This window comes from Elephas maximus, chromosome 7 (assembly GCF_024166365.1).
Source record: "Elephas maximus indicus isolate mEleMax1 chromosome 7, mEleMax1 primary haplotype, whole genome shotgun sequence".
In the NCBI taxonomy this organism is placed as follows: domain Eukaryota; kingdom Metazoa; phylum Chordata; class Mammalia; order Proboscidea; family Elephantidae; genus Elephas; species Elephas maximus.
In genome coordinates, this window is record NC_064825.1 from 68,020,700 (window position 1) to 68,041,024 (window position 20,325).

The window sequence follows — 20,325 nt, forward strand, 5'->3', positions numbered from 1 at the left end:
CCTGCCTTTAGTCCCTAAATCAGTTGCACAAGTACACAAGAGAGGAGATAGGCTATAGGAACAGTATCTGAAGAGAGGGGTGCTTAGAGGATTTTTGGATCATACATCCACCTCTGAGTGCCATTTACTGAGGATTCTGGACAAACCAGAATACGTTCATAAGGGCTGGGCAGAGGGATAATGTGAATTGTATCTAGTCTGAAAGACAGCCAGGGGCCTGGGACAGCTCCTGTCATATCTAAATAGATGTCTGGGGGGAGATTGGCTTCCCCGAGAAATGAAATAGACCCACAAGGGATGGATGGGTAGAGGGTAACCAGGAGACAGATTTTCGCCAAATAGGTGGAAGAATTTCAGCATGTCAGTCTGAAGAAGGGTGGTACTGAGGAGTTCCCTGTCATTGGTGACATTCAAGCATAGACTGTGATCAGTTGGTGAGAAGTTGCAGAGGAAACATCAAGCATTGGATGGGGACGTTGCTACATTTTGGTCTGGAGACTCTGAAGCTCTCCATTATATGGTAATGTTCTTTTTAGCTAACCTAAGCTTTCCTGGAATCACTGGGTGGTACAAACAGTTAAGGTGCTCATCTGCTAACCAAAAGGTTGGAGATTCGAGTCCACCCAAAGGTGCCTCATAAGAAAGGCCTGGTATTCTAGTTCTGAAAGATGAGGCATTGAACATTATGGGGCACAGTTCTACTCTGACACACATGAAGTTGCCATGAGTCGGAGTCAATCTGACAGCAGCTAGTTTTTTTTTTTTGTTTTTTGGTTAAGCTCACTGGTCCCTTCATCTAGCCCTCACTGTCCTGAATTCTGTCCCTCTACTATCCTGGTCGAGTGCTGTGTACATCCAGTATCTGTCTTAAATGTAGCTCCCACTGGCCTGTGGTGTGTGTGTGTGTTATTTTGTTTCATTTGGGCAGGTTTGAGAGGGAATAGGTGGGATAGCCACTGCTCAAAAAGTTTGCTCTTATTGTTATAATTTCTCCAGTAAACCACTTTGGAGCTAGAACAGTGTCTAGCGTATAGTAAAGCTTGAATTTTGTAAGACTTTCGAACCCCAACAAAAAGTGTAATAGCTTGAGAATTCAAATAGCCCACATTGCAGGCATTGTAGAGTTCAGCTGGGGGTCAGTCATAAAATCCTTTCTTGTGGCATAAATTACACCTTACCATCTGGCAGTTTTTAAAGTCCTGTGTAAATGTACATGTGTTGGTAGAAGTAGTAAATATTTTGCAGATAAGTTCTTTGAATGATGGATCAATGGCAGCCTTTAAAGGCAGACGACCTGAGGGTTTCTTCTAAGTGCTGCCAAATCTAAAAAGATGTCAGGATGGGAAGCCAAAAGTACCCACTAGTTGCAACATTAATTGTGTAATGTTGATGCGCCTCAGAGTTTCTGCACCTGGGATCCGTTGATGCACACAGGTCGGGGAGGGCAGGGGATCAAGATCCAGTTGGGAGAGAGAAGGAAGGAAGACAGGTTGCTTGTGGTGACTGCCCTGGAATATGGAGCAGTCCCTGGTGCCGGGTGGGGCCACTAGCACCTGCTGCCCTCCTGGGCGCCTCTGCTGTAAAGCTACATGGAATTGGGGCCAGGGGTAAGGGAGAAACCATGGTCATACTAAGCCCTTCCCACTCAGGCTCGCGCCTCCCCTTTTCGATCAATCCCCAGGAGCAGTTCCTGTCCCCCCTTTTGGGGAAACCTTTGAATGTATGATCCGATGCCCTTTCAACAAAGGAATATTGATATGTTGGTGTGCTGGACAGCAGGGGGTACTGGATTAGATCATTTTCATGTTGGTGTTATGCCAGTTTGACATTTGTTTTGAAAGCTTATCCCTTTATGACCTTAGGTTACATGCATAATTTAAGGGGAATAAATATTTGAGAAAGATTTCTTTGGGTTCTATAATCTTCAGGGCTACAGAAAAAAATAAATGACTCTCCCACAGGTGTCATATGACCAGAATGCAGAGTAGGTTATGAGACGGAGTACCCCATGGGGGTGTAGAACTTTTCCTCCCGTGTGCGAGGCACTTGTGGTTAGGGGTTGTAGGGAGTGCAGGAATGGGGACAACTTGGTCCCTGCTTCAGGGTTAGAGTCTAGGAGTTGAGAGTGGAAAAGCCCAGAAGATAAATGCTACAGGATAGTAGGTTCAGGCCAGCTGGCACCTGCTGTCTCTGTGGAGGATTTGCCATAGCAAAATAGTTTTCCTCCTTCCCTCCCCATCTTGCTTCTTGGAGTTACAAACATCGGATGGCTTGGCGTTTCAAAGTTATGATACCAATTGCTGCAGCAAAGAGGGCATCTTTTGTCTTACTTTATTTGCTATAAACTACTTGTTTTAGTTACCTCCACTTGGTTTTCACTGAGCAAAGTGCTCCTGGTAGATAGTAAAACCAGTCCCTGTCGAGTTAATTCCGAGTCATGGCTGTCCCATGTGTCTCAGCGTAGAATTGTACTCCGTAGGGTTTTCAGTGCCTGATTTCTTGGAAGTAGATCACCAGGTCTTTCTTCCAAGGTGTCCCTGGGTGGACTCGAACCACCAACCTTTTGGTTAGCAGCCAAGTGCTTAACTGTTTGCATGCTTGGTAAATGGTTTTTGCATGATTCACTGCAGACTTGCAACTCGGAGTGGGTACTATTCTCAGATGAAAATTTCCTCTCATCTGGGAAGATGATCTGACTTCTGCTTGCCATTACATTTCTGTATGAGTGCTTCACAGGATACACAGAGAACAAAAGCCACATGGAGCTCAACATTCCATATTCTCTACTGGGAATTACTCTCCAAGCAAAGTTGAGGACTGAAGAATTTGCACGAGAATTAGGAAGAGCAGAATGTTTGTGGATACCACATCCTTATCATACTATCTTGTGATTTCTCTTTTAGGTTTATTTTCTTGAAAAGACTCCAGGCTTCGGCTTGGAAAATCCAACCGCCAAAATTGAGCCCAGCAGCTGGAGCGGCAGTGAGAGCCCTGCCGAAAACATGGAAAGGATGAGTGACTCTGCAGATAAGCCAATTGACAATGACGCTGAAGGAGTCTGGAGCCCCGACATTGAGCAGAGCTTCCAGGAGGCCCTGGCTATCTATCCGCCATGTGGGAGGAGGAAAATCATCTTATCAGATGAAGGCAAAATGTATGGTAAGTTGGCCTGGAATGCTTGTTTAAAATACCTCGATCTGCTTTGATTGAAGTAGGGGTACGTTGTAGCTGGTCTTCTGCTGAGATCCTATTCATTGCATTGGGTTGAAAGATCTTTGCAGAATTTTGGTTTGTCATTTGGGGGCCTAAATCTTGACTAAAGAGGAGACTAGATGAAAGACCATTAGGAAATCATTCTCCAGGGTTTTCTTCTCCTTTTATATGCTCGGTGGGATTATGCCAAAAGCTCTCAAGGTTCAGGTGGGAATATAGATAGTTGCAGGGGCATATGCAGATACTGAGTGGTAGGAACTAGTTCCTCAGAACACATGCTCCATCCAAATGAAGTATTGCTTCTTAGCTTCAATCAAGTAAGTGGTGCCACACAGAAATGGAGACCTGGTGTTGCCATATCTCTTGATTCTCCAGCAATTGAAATGTTCATATGAAATCTACTAATTTTTTCCCCCACGGCCCTGTGCAGACCAGATAAAATGTGTACATGGGCTTGATTAGACCCTTGAACACCAGTTAGCTGCTTTGCTGCCAGTTTGCAGTTGAATAGCCTTATTAGGCTTTAACCCCATAGAATACTTCTGCTCTTCTCCCTTCTACAAGAGGGCACTGGACAATGTGTTCTGAAGGAAACTCCAGGAGTGCCAAGGAGGGTGAGACAGGCTGACCAGATGGCATGGGATGCGAGCGGCAGCAACGAATTCCCATCCACTTGTGTGGAGCTTGTGTCCTGGGTTTGAGCAGACTCCACTCCTTCCGTAAATACTTCTAACTGGAGACCTGTACTTTTTGGCTGCTTACCTTTTGAAAGACAGATGGCAGGTGGTTGCTTGTCCATTCTGCTTGTCTAATTGGGCACGTTGAGTTGACAGGGTTTGCACTATAGCTGAGTCTGAAGAGATGCAAACAAATAACCTAAACTCTAAGAAAACCAGCTCAGCAACCTACCTGAGATTGTTAACTTATCATGGGAGTGATGTATTTCTAAATGATTGGACAGCTTTTCCGTAATAGGGTGTTGTGCCTTTAATACTACGCCTCCTCTGTCAGGAGCCCTAGGAGGCTGCAGCTCAAACTAGCACACACTGCTAAGCAGAAAGCAGATGGTAGTGCAGCTGCCACCAGCTGTGCCCCACTCCACCCTCCCCCTCTCCAACTTGGATGATGTAATGGAAACAAGGGAAATTTTTCTTTCGGCAGCATTGGCGTCTCTCAGCCTGTCCGTGTCACACACACAGGAAAGAGAGAGAGAACCCAAACCTTCAGCATTTGTTGTAAACCCTTGTGTGTTCCTGTGTAGCCACAGAAGCTTCTTTATGTCTGATGAAATAGACTTGGGATGAAACATCTCAGCTGCTGTGGGCAAAAAGTTTCAGTGCCTTAGTTTTCCAGTTGGTATCTTTCCTCATTCCGAGAACCCTGAGCTTCTGTTTTATTTCAAGGTCTTGTCTTCATACCTAAAAATCCAACTGTCCTCTCTTTTAAAGGCAGAGAAAAACACTTTAATCTTTGAGGCTTTTTTGAAGACGATTTTATAACGTGTAGTAAGCAGTTCTACTCTGTCCTGTAGGTCGTTATGAGTCGGAATCGACTCGACGGCGCTGGGTTAGTAAAGTGTGACTTCAGGACACTCTATCTTGTACAACTTCCATTTGTTTGCCCAGAAATTGTCTTAATCTAAAATATTAGCATGGTATTGGAAATCCTGGTTGGAAATAACTACTGACATTTCATTTCTCGCAGGGAATACTGGGAAAGGCACTGTCCTTTAGTGTAAGGAGGCTTCAGGGCTGAGAACATAAATTCAAAGGAAAAGTTAATTTTGTAAACTTCAGTTTTACTTTTCCATTGAGATTTTTACTTTTTAGATAGCAGCTGTGGTAGATTTAACCCACTTGCATATAACTCAGTCTTAAAAAAAATACTTTCATATGAAAATATGAAACTCTTGTTAGTAATTGAGTTTCAGAGACAGCAGACCAGGAAAAGGAATAATGGACTTGAGAAGCTTTGGATTTCAGTTGTCTGTCAACCATGAACTTGGACAGCCCTACTGTGGGTCTGGGGTCTCAGTTTCCTCCTCTGTAAATAAAGAGTGTCAAGTAGGTGATGTCTGTGGGTTCCTCAGACTTGTACATTTCATGATACTGTAATTTCGTGACTTGTGACATGGCAAGCATTATCAGTCATTTGACAAACATGATGCCAACTGTGCGAGCTTGTCTGTAATTCCCAGGGTAACTCATATTCTGAGTGCTTCCTGAGTGCACCTGTTCTTCTTGTGTGAATTTTCTTTTCTTAAATCAGAACTACACTTACTGTGTTGGTCGCCAACCTGATTTAAAACAGGCAGTCCTTTGAGCAAGCAGCGTTAGGAATTACACCTCATTTGGGAAGGGTAGCTCTGTTCATTGTGGGTTTTTCACCAGGCTGAGCAGCAGCCTGCAGGATTATGTATCCGATTGGGAGTGCAGGAAATGCATTTGTTGCAGGGACCCTGCCTCCCGGAGAAAACATCCCACTCAGCTCCCTGTCCTTGGCCAAGACGGGAGAGCTTTACTTCTCCTGCTACTTCGGAAGGGAAACTTGGTGTCTAGCAGGGCTTTGAGAGACTGAGGGTGGACCCCTTAAGAGGAACTTCCCTAGGTGTCCGTGAGCTGCCTGTGACCTGCTTTGTGACTTTGAGGATGAAAAAAGGTTGATTTGGGAACCTTCACAGTGTAAGCAGTTCTTCTTACTTATAATTAGAACATGAGTGAACTCGGGTTGAGTCATGTGAGCAGTGTGGACCCAGAGCTACTGCTCCTTGGCTTCTGGCTTGCCCTCCATCTTACTGCACATGAACAAGGATGCAACCAGACCAGGATTCAGAGATTTCTTAAGCTCCTAAGAGCATACTTTTTCTCTGAGGGTTTTGAAAATGAAAACATTGAAAGCATTTTGGATTCTATGCAGTAAAATCAAAATAATTTAATGCCTTTTAGTGAAATACCAAGTGTTTTTGACTCGAGAGGGTTATTCGAATATTTCTGAGCATTTGTAAAGTGCATGATGATGTCACTAATCCTGAACCATTGGAGAAGCAAGGTCAAGTGCAGCCCTGATTTATTTGGGTAATGAAATTTCCTTCATGGTAGGCAGTAGGGCAAGTGTAGTCTTTTATAGACGGGAAAAATGGAAAGCTCGCTTTATGATGAGGTTTGGGCCATTAGAGGAGATGGTTTTAATTCTCTCTCTCTGCTGCCTTGGCCTGTGGGGAACCTGAGATTTGATACAGTTGGTTACCGTGTGGGTAGATTACTTCTGTCTTGGGCACCCTCATGTGTAAGCAATTCTTCTTACTGATAATTAGATGTAGTGAACTCTTCTTTGACTCTGCTCCTGTTCCTAAGAGCCTGAGTTAAAATGGATTCTACTTCAAAGGATTGTTAAAAGAATTTAAATGAACTAATTGTGATCTGGGGTCCTCCCAACAGTGTTTGAATTGTGTCTGACACACAGTAAGAACTATAGTATATGAGTGTTTATTAACGTAAAATAAAGACGTACACTCTGCCATGTACTGCTGTGTTAAGACTTTACATATAATTTCCATCTGATGCTCACAATAACCCTTTGAGGTGGGTATTGTGATCCCTGTTTTGTAGATGAAAAAGTGGAGGCCGAGAGAGGCAAAGTGGCTTGCACATGACCAATGAATAGTATAACTGGAAGCCTTCAAATTTAGATCTTTCTGACTCCAAAACTTGGGCTCCTTCCAGTGGACTTCTGTTCCTTCCTTGATGTTGTTTGTTGCCATCATTATTATAATGTTATTTAACGAATTGGTATTGAGTCATGCCGGCTGTATTCCAGCCCCCTGGTGTAGGGGTTGTCAGGGACTTAGCAGTGAACTAGACAGACACAGTCCCTGCCCTCATGAAGCTGTCACAAGTTCATTTGCAGGAAACACTGACGTGAGGTCAGGGCTGTGAGCCAAAGCTTTCTGGGAAGTCTGAGAGCCCTTTGAAGATGGTCACCTTCCACTTAACCTTTTGAAGCCTGTTCTTGGCCACCGATGTCCAGGGCACCTGGCCTGATGCTGGCAGGAGGAGAGCATCTCAAATAACACAGTGTGGAGTATCCCAGATCACAAGGCTGTCCCCCATGATGGCCAGGAAGATGTTTTGAAGAGTTCAGTACCATAGGATCCTACAGGCAGGCTGGGCAGAGCAATTACTGGGCAGCGACTTTCTCATTTTGGGTGCAGATGTCTTCTGGGTCCTTCCTTAGGACAGCTCTGGGCAGGGTCTCTTTCTTGCTGGGATGCCAGAGCTACTGGTCAGCCCCAGAGAGCTGAATTGAGAGCATCAGAGAAGGTGAGGAAGAAGGTGGCTGTGAGTCAGTCCTGCACAGCCAGGGGAGCACAGGACTTTGAATTGCCTCTTTGCTTACTTTACAGGAGCACAGACAGGAGAGGGCTGGGGGCCCCTTTTAGTGAGCTGGTAGCAAAACTGAAAAGGGATATCAGAATGAGTGTGCACACAAGCAAATGTGAGTGTGCACTAGTTAACCAGTGAAGGCAAAGAGACTGAAATCTGTGGTCCTCAAGTTCAGATAGGCCTGCTCCTCCTGATATAGAGAACTGGCCAAGGAAAGGCAGAATCACCCTTTAGTGAGATAGTGGGCTCTCACAGCATGTCTGAGGAACAGGAAGGTGGCCTATGTCCATGGAGGCCCCAGGAAATGGCTACAGAATCAAAGCCCTCTAGGATTTCCAGGCCTTGGGAAGTGACCTGCAGGGCCAGAGCTGACCACCTTCTCCACCGGTGAGTCATTGGGTGGTACGATGGTTAAGTGCTGGGCTACTATGAAAGATTATGGTTTTAACCCACCCAGAGGCACCTGAGAAGAAGAGCCTGACAATCTACCTCCGAAAGATCACAATCATTTAACACCCTACGGGGCACAGCTCTCCTCTGACACACGTTGGGACATCATGAGTAGGAATCGACTCAGTGTAGCTGGTTTAGCTTTGGGGTTCTCCTCCATCTGGACAACATGTAGCGTCTGTGATTTCCTTATCCTTTGTGACCTCTGATTCCTGGTGTGTGTTTCAATGTGAAGCACAACGAGCTGTGCCCCTGGAACAGGTTGGAAGCTCTGTAAAGGCAGGGACTCTGACTGTCCTTTACAGGCTGTATCATAGAGCCTTGGACGTAGAAAGTGTCAGTAATGTTTCTTGAACATATGCATACCTGGATTATCAGTTAAAACCAAGAAAGATCGATGACTAAGCCTCTGAGCTGAGAAAGCCTCTATTGCTGGAGGAATTGACTAGAAACAAAGAGGGAGAAAGGGGAAAAATACAGAAAGATGTTAGTAAATTTAATGGTCTTCTTAGAATGCTCACAATAGGCCCAGTAGTAGGACAAGGGTTAATTCTGGAATCCTTAGAACAGATGAGTAATGGGGGATTTTGAAATAGTTTTGTTTCCTGTGAGAATAGCAAAGCCAGCGTCATCACTGTTTTGATTGAGAAGTGTAATGTGGTGGGGGGGAGGGGTATGCAAAGGTTTATGCACAAGGTGTAAGTCATTGTGCAATCTGGATAAAAAATTGCCGATTAGGATGGCTCAAGAATAGGTCATAAGGTAGGAGAAGAAAAGGAGTGTTAAATTATTACTGAGTTATGCTTTCCGGCAGCTTGGCTGTGACAGTGAATGAGCCTTGGCATTCAAGAAGACATGGATTCCTAAATCATGCATTGAGGGTCTGCTGAGTGCTGGAAGGGTGGATGGGAACAACAAGCCTAAAATAATTATAATTAAAATAGCTGACCTATTTTGAACAATTTTTATGCGCTAGCCCGTTGTTCCAGTACTCATCTGTCAGTTTGTCATATTGTGGTGGCTTGTATGTTGCTATAATGCTGGAAGCTCTACCATCTGTATTTCAAATACCAGCGGAGTCACCCATGATGGACAGGTTTTAGTGGCACTTCCAGACTAAGACAGACTGGGAAGAAGGACCTGTTGATCTACTTTTGAAAAAATTAGCCAGTGAAAACCTTATGGATAGCAGTGGAACATTGCCTGATACAGTGCCGAAAGATGAGCCCCTCAGATTGGAAGTCACTCAAAATACGGCTGGGGAAGAGCTGCCTCCTCAAAGTAGAGTTGACCTTAATGACGTGGGCAGAGTAAAGATTTCAAGACCTTCATTTGCTGATGTGGCACAACTCAAAATGAGAAGAAAAGCAAAAGGAAAGAACATGTTCAGCATTTTTCAAGCTGAAAGAACTGAAGAAAAAAATTCAAGCCTCAGGTTCCAAAATTGAAGGATTACATGGGCAAAAAATTGAATGATGCAGGAAGCATCCAAAGAAGATGGAAGGAATACACAGAGTCACTGTACCAAAAATAATTGGTTGATGTTCAGCCATTTCAGGAGGTAGCACATGATCAAGCACTGATGGTACTGAAGGAAGGAGTCCAAGCTGTGAGGAAGGCACTGGAGTAAAACAAGGGTCCAGGAATTGACGCAATACCAGTTGAGATGTTTATCAATAAATGGGCACAACGCTGGAAGAACTTACTCGTCTATGCTAAGAAATTTGGAAGATGGCTACTCAGCCAACCAGCTGGAAGAGAGCCATATTTGTACCCATTCTAAAGAAAGGTGATCCAACAGAATATGGAATTATTGAAAAATATCATTAATATCACATGAAAGTAAAATTATTCTGAAAATAATGAAAAAACGGTTGCAACAGTACACTGACAGGGGTACACCAGAAATTCAAGCCAGATTCAGAAGAAAATGGGGAACAAGGGTTGTCATTGTTGATATCAGATGGATCCTGGTTGAAAGCAGAGAATACCAGAAAGATGTTTACCTGTGTTTTATTGACTATGCAAAGTCGTTCGACTATGTGGATCATAACAAATTATGAATAACATTGTGAAGAATGGAAATTTCAGAATTTGTGCTTATGAAGAACCTGTGCATAGACCAAGAGGCAGCTGTTTGAACAGAACAAGAGGATACTACGTGGTTTAAAATCAAGAAGGGTGTGCATCAGGGCCGTATCCTTTCTCTGTACTTGTTCAGTCTGTATGCTGAGCACATAATCTGAGAAGCTGGACTACATCAAGAAGAATATGGCATCAGGATTGGAGGAAGACTCCTTAACAGCCTGCAGTAGGCAGACGACGCAATCTTGCTTGCTGAAAGTGAAGAAGACTTGAAGCACTTACTGATGAAGATCAAACTCTACAGCCTTCAGTATGGATTACACCTTAACATAAAGAAAACAAGAATCTTTACAACTGGACCAATAAGCAGCATCATGATAAACAGAGAAAATATTGAAGTCAAGGATTTCATTTTACTTGGATCCATAATCCACACCCATGGAAGCAGCAGTCAGGAAATCAAACAACGTATTGCATTGGGTAAATCTACTGCAAAAGACCTTTGAAGTGTTTAAAAAGCAAAGGTGTCACTTTGAGGTCTAAGGTGTCCCTGACCTAAGCCATGGTTTTTTCAGTTGCCTCATATGCATGCGAAAGCTGGATAATGAATAAGGAAGACTGAAAAAGAGTTGATGCATTTGAATTAGGATGTCAGCGAAGAATATTGAATATACCATGGCCTGCCAGGAGAACAAACATCTGTTTAGGAAGAAGTACAGCCAGAATGCTTCTTAGAAGCAAGGATGGCGAGACGTCATCTCATGTACTTTGGACATACTTTCAGGAGGGACCAGTCCCTGGAGAAGAATATCATGCTTGTTAAAGTTAGAGGGTCAACAAAAAAGAGGAAGACCCTCAATGAGATGGATCGATACAGTGGCTACAACGGTGGGCTCAAACATAGCAACGGTTGTGAGGATGGTGCAGGACTGGGCAATGTTTTGTTCCATCGTACATAGGGTCCTCATGAGTCAAAACTGACATGATGGCACCTAATAACAACAGCAGCACTTTCTCATTGCTTTTAGAGTGTGTTTCCTTGTTTATCCTCATAGCCACCCAATGATATAGGTACTGTTACGATGCCCATTTTACAGCCGGGGAAACTGAGGCCAAGCAGGGCAAAATGACTTGCCCAAGATCACACAGTAAATGTGTTGTGGAGCTGACATTTGAAACCAAAGCAGTCTGTACAACTAATGACTAATACAGATGGAAGCTCACTCTGTAATAGAGATACACAGGGAGTTTAGTGGCAGAGCAATGGAAAGCATGACTATTTACGTTTGGGGACTGCACATGTGTGTATTTGAGAGAGTCAAACGGGGAGAGAGTATTAGGAAAAAGCTACTTAGTGGTTTTTTTTTTTTTAAACCTACTTTGAATTATGTACTCTGTTTAGAATCTGTAGAAAGTTGTGGATCTGCTTTCCAGAAAAATGTACATTTGTAAGTAGTTATAGGATATTTGCATATAGCTTTAAGAGGCCCCAGGAGCCCAGGTTCAGACCTGGTACTGTGCGGAAAGAGAGAGAAGGAAGGACATTCAGGCCTAAAGGAAACAGCGTAAGTAAAGGCATGGGAAGTCTGAAAGGCCCAGCTCTGCGGAGTGCAGAAACTAGGGTGTGACCTGGGTTTGGTGGTAGACGAGTCCAACAATGTGGGCTGAACCCCGTAATGTGGCGGGTCTTGGATGCTACGTCAAGGTGTTTGTTGTTTATTCTGAGGGCAGAGGAAGTTATATTTTTTCAGGAGATGACGTGGTGCAGCCTGTGTTTCACAAGTACACCCTGGAGGCGTGAAGATAAGTTAGGTGGCTGTTGCAGTGGTCCAGTGGAAGAGGAGGACTTAAATTACGATACTGGCAGTGCTGGTGGGAGGGAGTAGTTTCAGAGAGAGAACCAACAGGACCGGTTGTCCACATGTGATTTGTGAAAGACAAGGAAGAGGTAAAGATGATTTCAGGGTTCCACTTCTGGCTGACAGGGAGGATGGCGGTGAAGGGGAGTGGAGACAGGACAAGCAGGTTTGAAGAGGGGAGAGGAAAAGGAGTTGAGTTTTATCATGTGTTTGAGGTACTGGGTGGCCCTCTAGATGAAGATGACCTGTAGGGAGTTGGAGATTTGTGCAGGTTCAAATTGTAGAAGTAGGCTGGGGACTCACCATCAGAGAAGTCATCCTTAAAGCTGTGGGTGCTGACCGGACTGTGAAGCCTAAGCTCACCATTTACCAAGGACAGAACTAGAACAGATTTTAAGTGGGATGTGTGTAATAGTGGGGGAGTACATATCCAAGCCTCTCCTGCTTTCCTCATCCCTAACCCCTGATGGTGCAGTGGTTAAGCACTTGGCTGCTAATCGAAAGATCAGTGGTTCCAACCCAGCAGAGGTTCTGTGGGAGAATAGACCTGGCCATCTGCTCCCATAAAGATTACAGCCTAGGAAACTCTGTGGGGCACTTCTACTCTGTCCTGTAGGGTCATTATGAATTGGAATTGACTTGACAGCACACAACAACAACAACCCCTGATAACCACAAATTTGTCTTCTATTTCTAAAATTTTATCATTTTAAAAACGTTGTATAAATGGAATCATATAGCATGTGACATTCTGGGTTTGGCCTTTTTTTTGCTCATCCTGATTCCCTGGAGATTCTTCCAAGTTGTGTGTATCACTGGTTCATTCCTTTTTATTGCTGTGTATTATTCGTGTGTGTGTGTGTATGCGGCATAGTTTAACTATTTGCCCATTGAAGGACTTCTGGGCTGATTCCAGTTTTTGTCCATTTCAAGTAAAGCTGTTATGAACATTCACTTACAGTTTTTTGTGTGAGCGTGAGTTTTCATCTTGGGGGATGAATGCCTGAGAGTGTAATTGCTGCTGGGTCATATAGTAGTTGCACATTTTAGTTTTTTTTTTTTTTTAAACTACCCAACTGTTTTCCAGTAGAGCTGTACCATTTTGTATTCTCCGCATCCTTGCCTTCATTTGGCATTGTCACTATTGTTTAATTTAGTCATTCTGGTAGGTGTGTAATGATAACTCATGTAGTTTTAATTTGTGCTAATGATGTTGAATGTCTTTTCGTGTGCTTATTTGCCATTTGTATATCCTTCCATGAAATGTCTTTTCATGTCTTTGGCCTATTTTTTTAACTGGATTTTTTTTTTACTGTTTAATTTTGATAAGTTTTTATATATTCAATGCTGCGAGAAAATGTAGTTAAGAATGAGAAAGTGCTTTGAACTGAACTGTAAAAATACGTGGTTTGCGTGTATTTTCTTCCATGGACTTTGACAGAGCAAATATTTTGAATTTTGATGAGGTCTGGTTTATCAATTTTCCCTTTTATGGATTGTGCTTTTGGCATCAAGTTTAAGAACTCTTTGCCTAGCCCTAGATCTTGAAGATATTCGTCTTTTTTTTTTTTTCTTGAAGTCTGTGATCCAGTTCAAGTTAATTTTTATTTAAGGCCAAGAGTGTTAGATTTTGGGAAGCCCATTGGCATGATTACATAACTTTGCTTCAACAGAGTTAATACTTACAGTTAATTCATATTTTGGTGGTCGTCAGGGCCCACAGAGGAGCTTGGGACAGGGGACTCCAAGGTGCTATTGAGTGCATGGTTGCACAAATCTAGGCTAGGAATGGACAAGGTGAAGCTGGAGGGGCTTGTAAGTCATGAAACACGTTGCTCAGAGACTGCGGAGTATAGGAGCAGTGGCAGGATTGGGAGGCTGTAGTCATACAGACTAAGGACAGCGCCTGAAATCTTAGAGGTGGAGAGATTTCAAGTGATTAGTTTCAAGGTGTGGCCACAAATGTGGTCAACTGATGTGAGTATGGGCGATGGCCATTAGAGATGAGGAAGTAAGACATCTGAGGCCCCTCAGCATTGGACTGACTAATTGCTATGATGTTGAAATTTGCAGTAGAAGGTGCAGTATGAATTTGTAAATAAGGTACCAAAGTAACCCAGATATTTGGGGGATTTCTTTGAGGAGGACATGGCCCCATGGGTGTGAAAAGAAAGAGGTTACAGGTAAATGGTGTGGGCCTGGTAGAGAGCAGGTGGAAGGAACATTGGGATCAGAAGAAAAGGCTGACTTCCCTGCCCTCCTCCTCCCAAATTCTGTGACTGGTCCAAAATACCTAATTGTGATGTATTTTTGGGCCAACCATCATCTGTAGAATGGGGAAAGTAAATCAACATATTCTTCCTACCTCTTGGTAATGCTAAGAGAAAATGCAGTTATGTATGAGAAAGTGCTTTGAACTGAATTCTAAATATAATGCTTTTGTGAGATTAATCCTGTTTAGGGACCTGTTGGTTAAGAGTGTTTGGGAGCCATCAAGCAGGATTGAGGTTCCCTAACTGCCTTGGTGCAGTAGTTAAGAGCTCGGCTGCTAACTCTAAAAGGTTGGCAGTTTATATTCACCAGCCACTCCATGGAAACCCTGTGGGGCAGTCCTACTCTGTCCTATAGGGTCACTGTGAGTTGGAAGCAACTCAGCAGCACCTAACAACAAGAATAGTTAGAGGAGTATTTGGTTCAGAGAGGAATTGGACTGAGCCCCCTTTCTCAGGGTTTCAGTCAAAAAAGAGGGTGGGAAGTGAAGATTCAGGGCAGACTTTTCTGAATTGGAGTCACAGAGGATGGAAGGAACCATTGGGAACCTATTCCTGGGCGGGGCCCGTAGCAGTGGCTCTTTGTAGCATCAAAGGGGAGGAGGAAGTGGACTGACTCTTGAGTTCTTAGCAACGCAGTCCTGGATTCTCACACTGTCTCTCTATCCCTCCCCCACTGACTGTCAAATACCCTCTGCCTCACTCCCACCATCCCAAAATCTTAGCTCCTTTCTCTTCTGTAGCTGAGACCCATTCTCTTCTCTTGAGAGCATGCCTTCTTCTAATTTATTATTTTTGTTATTTATTTGTATCCCATCCCATTGATAAACCAGTTGCCATGTAATTGGAACTGACTCATGGTGACCCTATGTGTGTCAGAGTTTTTTGGTTTTTTTTTTTAAGTTTTGTTTCATTGTTGTTGAGAATATGCACAGCAAAACATGCACCAATTCAACCGTTTCTACACATACAATCCAGTGACACTGATGACATTCTTCGAGCCGTGCAGTCATTCTCACCCTCCTTTGCTGAGTTGTTCCTCCTCCATTAACATAAACTCACTGCCCCTGAGGTTCCCATCTAATCACTCCATCGAGATTTCAATGGATGATGAGATTTCAATGGATGATTTTTCTGGAAGTAGGTCGCCAGGCCTTTCTTTAAGGTGCCTCTGGGTGGACTTAAACTTCCAGCCTTTCGATTAGCAGTTAGCTGTACCACCCAAGGACTCCATTCCATTGATAGAAAGGGTGTAAAGGTTTTTTTTTTTTTTTTAAACGAATTATCATAATTATTATTATGGTAGAGTTCTGTTGTTCTCTTGCGTAAAGGTGCTGTCTTATAGAATACTTATCTAAACCAAAACCAAACCTGTTGCCATCAAGTCGATCCCAACTCATAGTGACCCTGTAGGACAGAGTAGAACTGCCCCATAGGGTTTCCAAGGAGCTGCTGGTGGATTCCAGCTGTTGACCTTTTGGTTAACAGCCAAACGCTTAAGTATGTAAATGTGTCTTAAATATGTAAATGTGTCTTAAATATGTAAATGTGTCGTATGCTTCAAACCCGATGCTGTCAAGTTGATTCTGACTCACAGGGACCCTATAGGACAGAGTACAACTGGCCCATAGAGTTTCCAGGGAGCGCCTGGCGGATTCAAACTGCTGACCTTTTGGCTAGCAACTGTAGCACTTAACTACTATGCCACCAGGTTTGTTTTGGTTGTATGCTTAGGATCATAGAAAAAAAAAAAACTGAAGGAATTTACAGCGTACTAATATATGGGTTTTTAATAGTGGTTGCTGCAGGGGGATGGGACTACAGGAGACTCACTCCCTTTCCATGTTTCTGTATTGACGGAACTTTTTATAGTAAGCATATGTTTCTTTTGGAATCAGAGGGAAAAGATAATTATATCAAGTTTATTTTTTCCACGGGTGCTGAGTAAGGAATATTCATTAAAGACAATTTGGAAAATACCAAGAATTAGAAAGAACAGATTGCCTGGGTCAACTTTTGGGTGATGTTCACCAGAGGATCAGTCGAGGGAACCACCGAAGGGTCGGGGTGGGCAGGAGGGTAGCGCTCAGAGAGGTGCTGGTGCCAGAGAGCTCTGCTGCCCATGTGTGGGTTGCCAGGATGGCGAGCTCAGGGAACAGGTGGTCAGAGAGTGGTGGTGCTGGGCCGGGAAGCAGAGCAGGGTGTTCTTATTATAGGCCTTAGGACATTGGTCAGGGAGTTCAGGCAGGTCCCCCGGCCACTTGGATCTGTCACTCAGCTGTCCAGACTAACAGTTGCGTTACTCTACCATTCATGTATGGTGGTAAAATGGTAACGGTAGAGACAGAGGAAAATGCTCAACCTATTCTCCTAAAGCCCAAACACTCAACAGCACACGCGTCACACTAATAGGGTCCACATCTCTGCCAAGCCACTGTTTATCATTTAACTTGTACTTGAGAGTGGAAATCATTTATTCCTGGAGGGTTGGGGGCCTTCTGGAAGCCTGTTTTAAAAATGTCGGTGTTGTTTTGGTGACCATGTTATTCTTTGTAACAGATTCCTGACAAGGAACTTGTTTGTACTTGCCCCACCTTTGGGCCTGGGTGGGTGGGGTGGGCTTTAGAGTATGAAAGCAGCTCAGGGTCCTTTTAAGTGTGCTACAGATTCTCGTTTGGTTATAATCATTAATCATGTTTAATCACAGGTGTGTTTCCTTTGCTTGATATTTATATGCTATGTACTTAATTGTGCTTATGAGCAATCTTTACATAGATCAAGAGGCAGTTGTTCGGACAGCACAAGGGGATACTGATTGGTTTAAAGTCAGGAAAGGTGTACATCAGGGTTGTATTCTTTCACCATACCTATTCAGTCTGTATGCTGAGCAAATAGTATGAGAAGCTGGACTATATGAGGAAGAACGGGGCATCAGGATTGGAGGAAGACTCATTGAGGACCTATGTTATGCAAATGTTACAACCTTGCTTGCTGAAAGTGAAGAGGACTTGAAGCACTTACTAATGAAGATCAAATACCACAGCCTTCGGTATGGATTACACTTCAACATAAAGAAAACAAAAATCCTCACAACTGGACCAGTGAGTGACATCATGGTAAATGGAGAAAAGATTGAAGTTGCCAAGGATTTCATTTTACTTGGATCTACAATCAACAGCCATGGAAGCAGCAGTCAAGAAATGAGAAGACGCATTGCATTGGGTAAATCTGCTGCCAAGGACCTCTTTAAAGTGTTGAAGAGCAAAGATGTCACCTTGAAGACTAAGGTGCCCCTGACCCAAGCCATGGTATTTTCAATTGCATCATATGCATGTGAAAGCTGGACAATGAATAAGGAAGACCGAAGAAGAATTGATGCCTTTGAACTGTGGTGTTGGTGAAGAATATTGAATATACCGTGGACTGCCAAAAGAACGAACAAATCTGTCTTAGAAGAAGTACAACCAGAATGCTCCTTAGAAGCAAGGATGGTGAGATTGCGTCTTACATACTTTGGACATGTTGTCAGGAGGGATCAGTCCCTAGAGAAGGACATCATGCTTGGCAGAGTACAGGGTCAGCGGAAAAGAGGACAACCCTCAACGAGGTCATTGACACAGTGGCTGTAGCAGTGAGCTCAAGCATAACAACAATTGTAAGGATGGCTCAGGACCGGGCAGTGTTTCCTTCTGTTGTATGTAGGGTTGCTATGAGTCGGAACCGACTCGACGGCACCTAACAACAATGCATTCACTGCAGCTTATTCAGTCTGTCCACCCTTCCTTCTTTCATATACTTCAGTTCCAGGTAACTAAACTAGTAAGATCAAATTTATTCTTTAAAGCCTATGGGGATGCTGTTTGTTTAAAGCCTCTTCCTGTATGAGTATACACCTCTCTTCCCTTGCCCTTTTAGAACATAGCCTGAAAGATGTGACAGTGAAACCTACTGCCCAGGGCATCCCAAAGTATTAAAAAAAATTCTGTTGGGTTGCAGCTTTTTTTTCCCCACACCAAGTGAAATTGACCATTAGCTGAAAATTTCTATAGACGTTGTTTGCTCTGTAAAAGCGAGGAACTTTTAGGCTACCTAACAAGAGACTGCTCCAGGGGAAATATAATGGATCACCCAAAGCTGTGCAGCATCCGAGTAATATTTTACATATTTTAATAAGATGAGTTTTTTCAGGAGTTTTCAAAGGTTCCAATTACTCACTCTGGGCCTGCCCTCTTCCCTGCTCTGCCTCTGTGCTTTGTGACTTGATTGCTTTTGTGTTGAAATGGGCTTTGGCAACTGTCTCTTAGATAAATGGTACTATTACAAACACAGTAGCTTCCGTGACAGCTTAGAAGAGCTCATTGTTTATGACTGCTTTTATTGAGAGAGGTTTGGTGCACGCTAATGTCCTGATAAAGACATTTGTACCTATAAAGTAGCCATGGCCTTAAACATATTTGATTGTGAATAGGTACTGGGGATGATGACATGCCAGATGTGAGGTATCGGATTGCGTGTTTATTCAACTGTTACTGCAATCTCTGTACTAAGATGTGCCCTTGTGTTTTCTGTCTCACAGCAACACCCAAAATGCAATGGCGACATGTTCCTGATTATGAAAGATGCTATTTAGGTTACTTGGACTGCAAAGCATGTGTGTTAGGAAGCATTCTCTCAGTCCCCGTATGTCCTTAGACAGCAAGCATAAGCAGTTGTCAGGTGGAGGGAATTGTCAGATGGATTGAACACATGCATTGTGGTAGGGACGTTGTGAGATGTACGAATCTTAGTAAGGCCTGGACTGACCAGGGCAGGTGCTTTGACAAGGATTCAGAATAATAATAGTAAATAATTATCCAGTGTCTGCAACATGCCAACTACGGTTCTACACACTTGAACATTTATTAACTCATTTAACTGTTGTAGCAAATCTTATAAATAGCAACTATTATTATTTCTATGTGACAGATAAGGAAATTGAGGCCCAGAACATTTAAGTAAGTTGCCCAGGGTCATACAATCAGTAACTTCTGGAGCCATGATTTGAATCCTAGTCAGTGTGACTGCAGAGCCTGAGCTCTTATCCCCTACTTTCAGCGGCCTCTGAGTTTTGTGACAGAACAGAATCTGAGGTTCTCTGGATTTGGTATCTCTACGTCGCTGCCTGACTAGTGTGGAGGAGAGTTGTATTTCCAAGTAAACAGTAAAAAACGGGCTTTCCTGGTGCCTGGGACACCTTTCATCCTGTTTTCTGCCCAGTAAACTCCTACTCATCCTTCAAGACCCTGTAAAAAATACCCCCTCCTCTCAGAAGCCTTCTTTAATCTCCATAGGCAGAGGTTGGAGCCCTGTTGGTGCAATGGTTAAAAGCTAGGCTGCTAACTAAAAGGTCAGCAGTTGGAATCTACCAGCCACTCCTTGGAAACCCTGTGAAACAGTTCTCCTCTGTTCTGTATGGTCGCTATGAGTCAGAATCAACTCAACGGCAATGGACTTGGTTTTTGGCTTTAGGTCTCTCCCTCCTTTGTGTTTCCATAGTATGTTACTTAATCGTCTATTGATAACTTGACAAGCTGATCCTGAAATTCATATGGAAACCAAGGGACCCAGAATAACCAAAACAATCTTGAAAAGGAAGAACAGAGTTGGAGGACTCATACTTCCCACTTTCAAAACTTACTACAGAGTTACAGAAAACAAGACAGTGTGGCACTAGCATAAAGTTAGTCAATGGAATAGAATTGAGAGTCTAGAAATAAATTCATACATTTATGGTCAATTGATTTTTGACAGTGGTGCTAAGATAATTCAGTGAGGGGAGGGGGGATAGTTTTTTTTTTTTTTTAATAAATGGTGCTGGGACGACTGGATATCCACATACAAAAGAATGAAGTTGGAACTCCGGCTCACATCGTCTATAATAATTAGCTTAAAATGGATCATAGAGCTAAATATAAAAGCTGAAATGATAAAACCCTTGAAAGAAAATATAGCAGTAAATCTTTATGATCTTGGGTTAGAAAAGTTTTCTTAGCAAGAACACCAAAAGCGTAAGTGAACAAAGTCAAT

The 20,325-nt window shown here is 43.2% G+C and overlaps 1 protein-coding gene across 7 annotated transcripts in view; it reads left to right on the top strand.

The window, feature by feature from the left end:
• TEAD1 (TEA domain transcription factor 1) overlaps positions 1-20,325 on the top strand; it is a 299,630-nt gene that overhangs the window by 95,315 nt on the left and 183,990 nt on the right. For all 7 annotated transcript variants that reach the window (XM_049890429.1, XM_049890431.1, XM_049890424.1 and 4 more), the window contains exon 2: positions 2,904-3,159. In XM_049890429.1, the coding sequence (XP_049746386.1) occupies positions 3,003-3,159 (157 nt within the window). In that variant the 5' untranslated portion in view covers positions 2,904-3,002. The remainder of the gene's footprint in view (positions 1-2,903; positions 3,160-20,325) is intronic.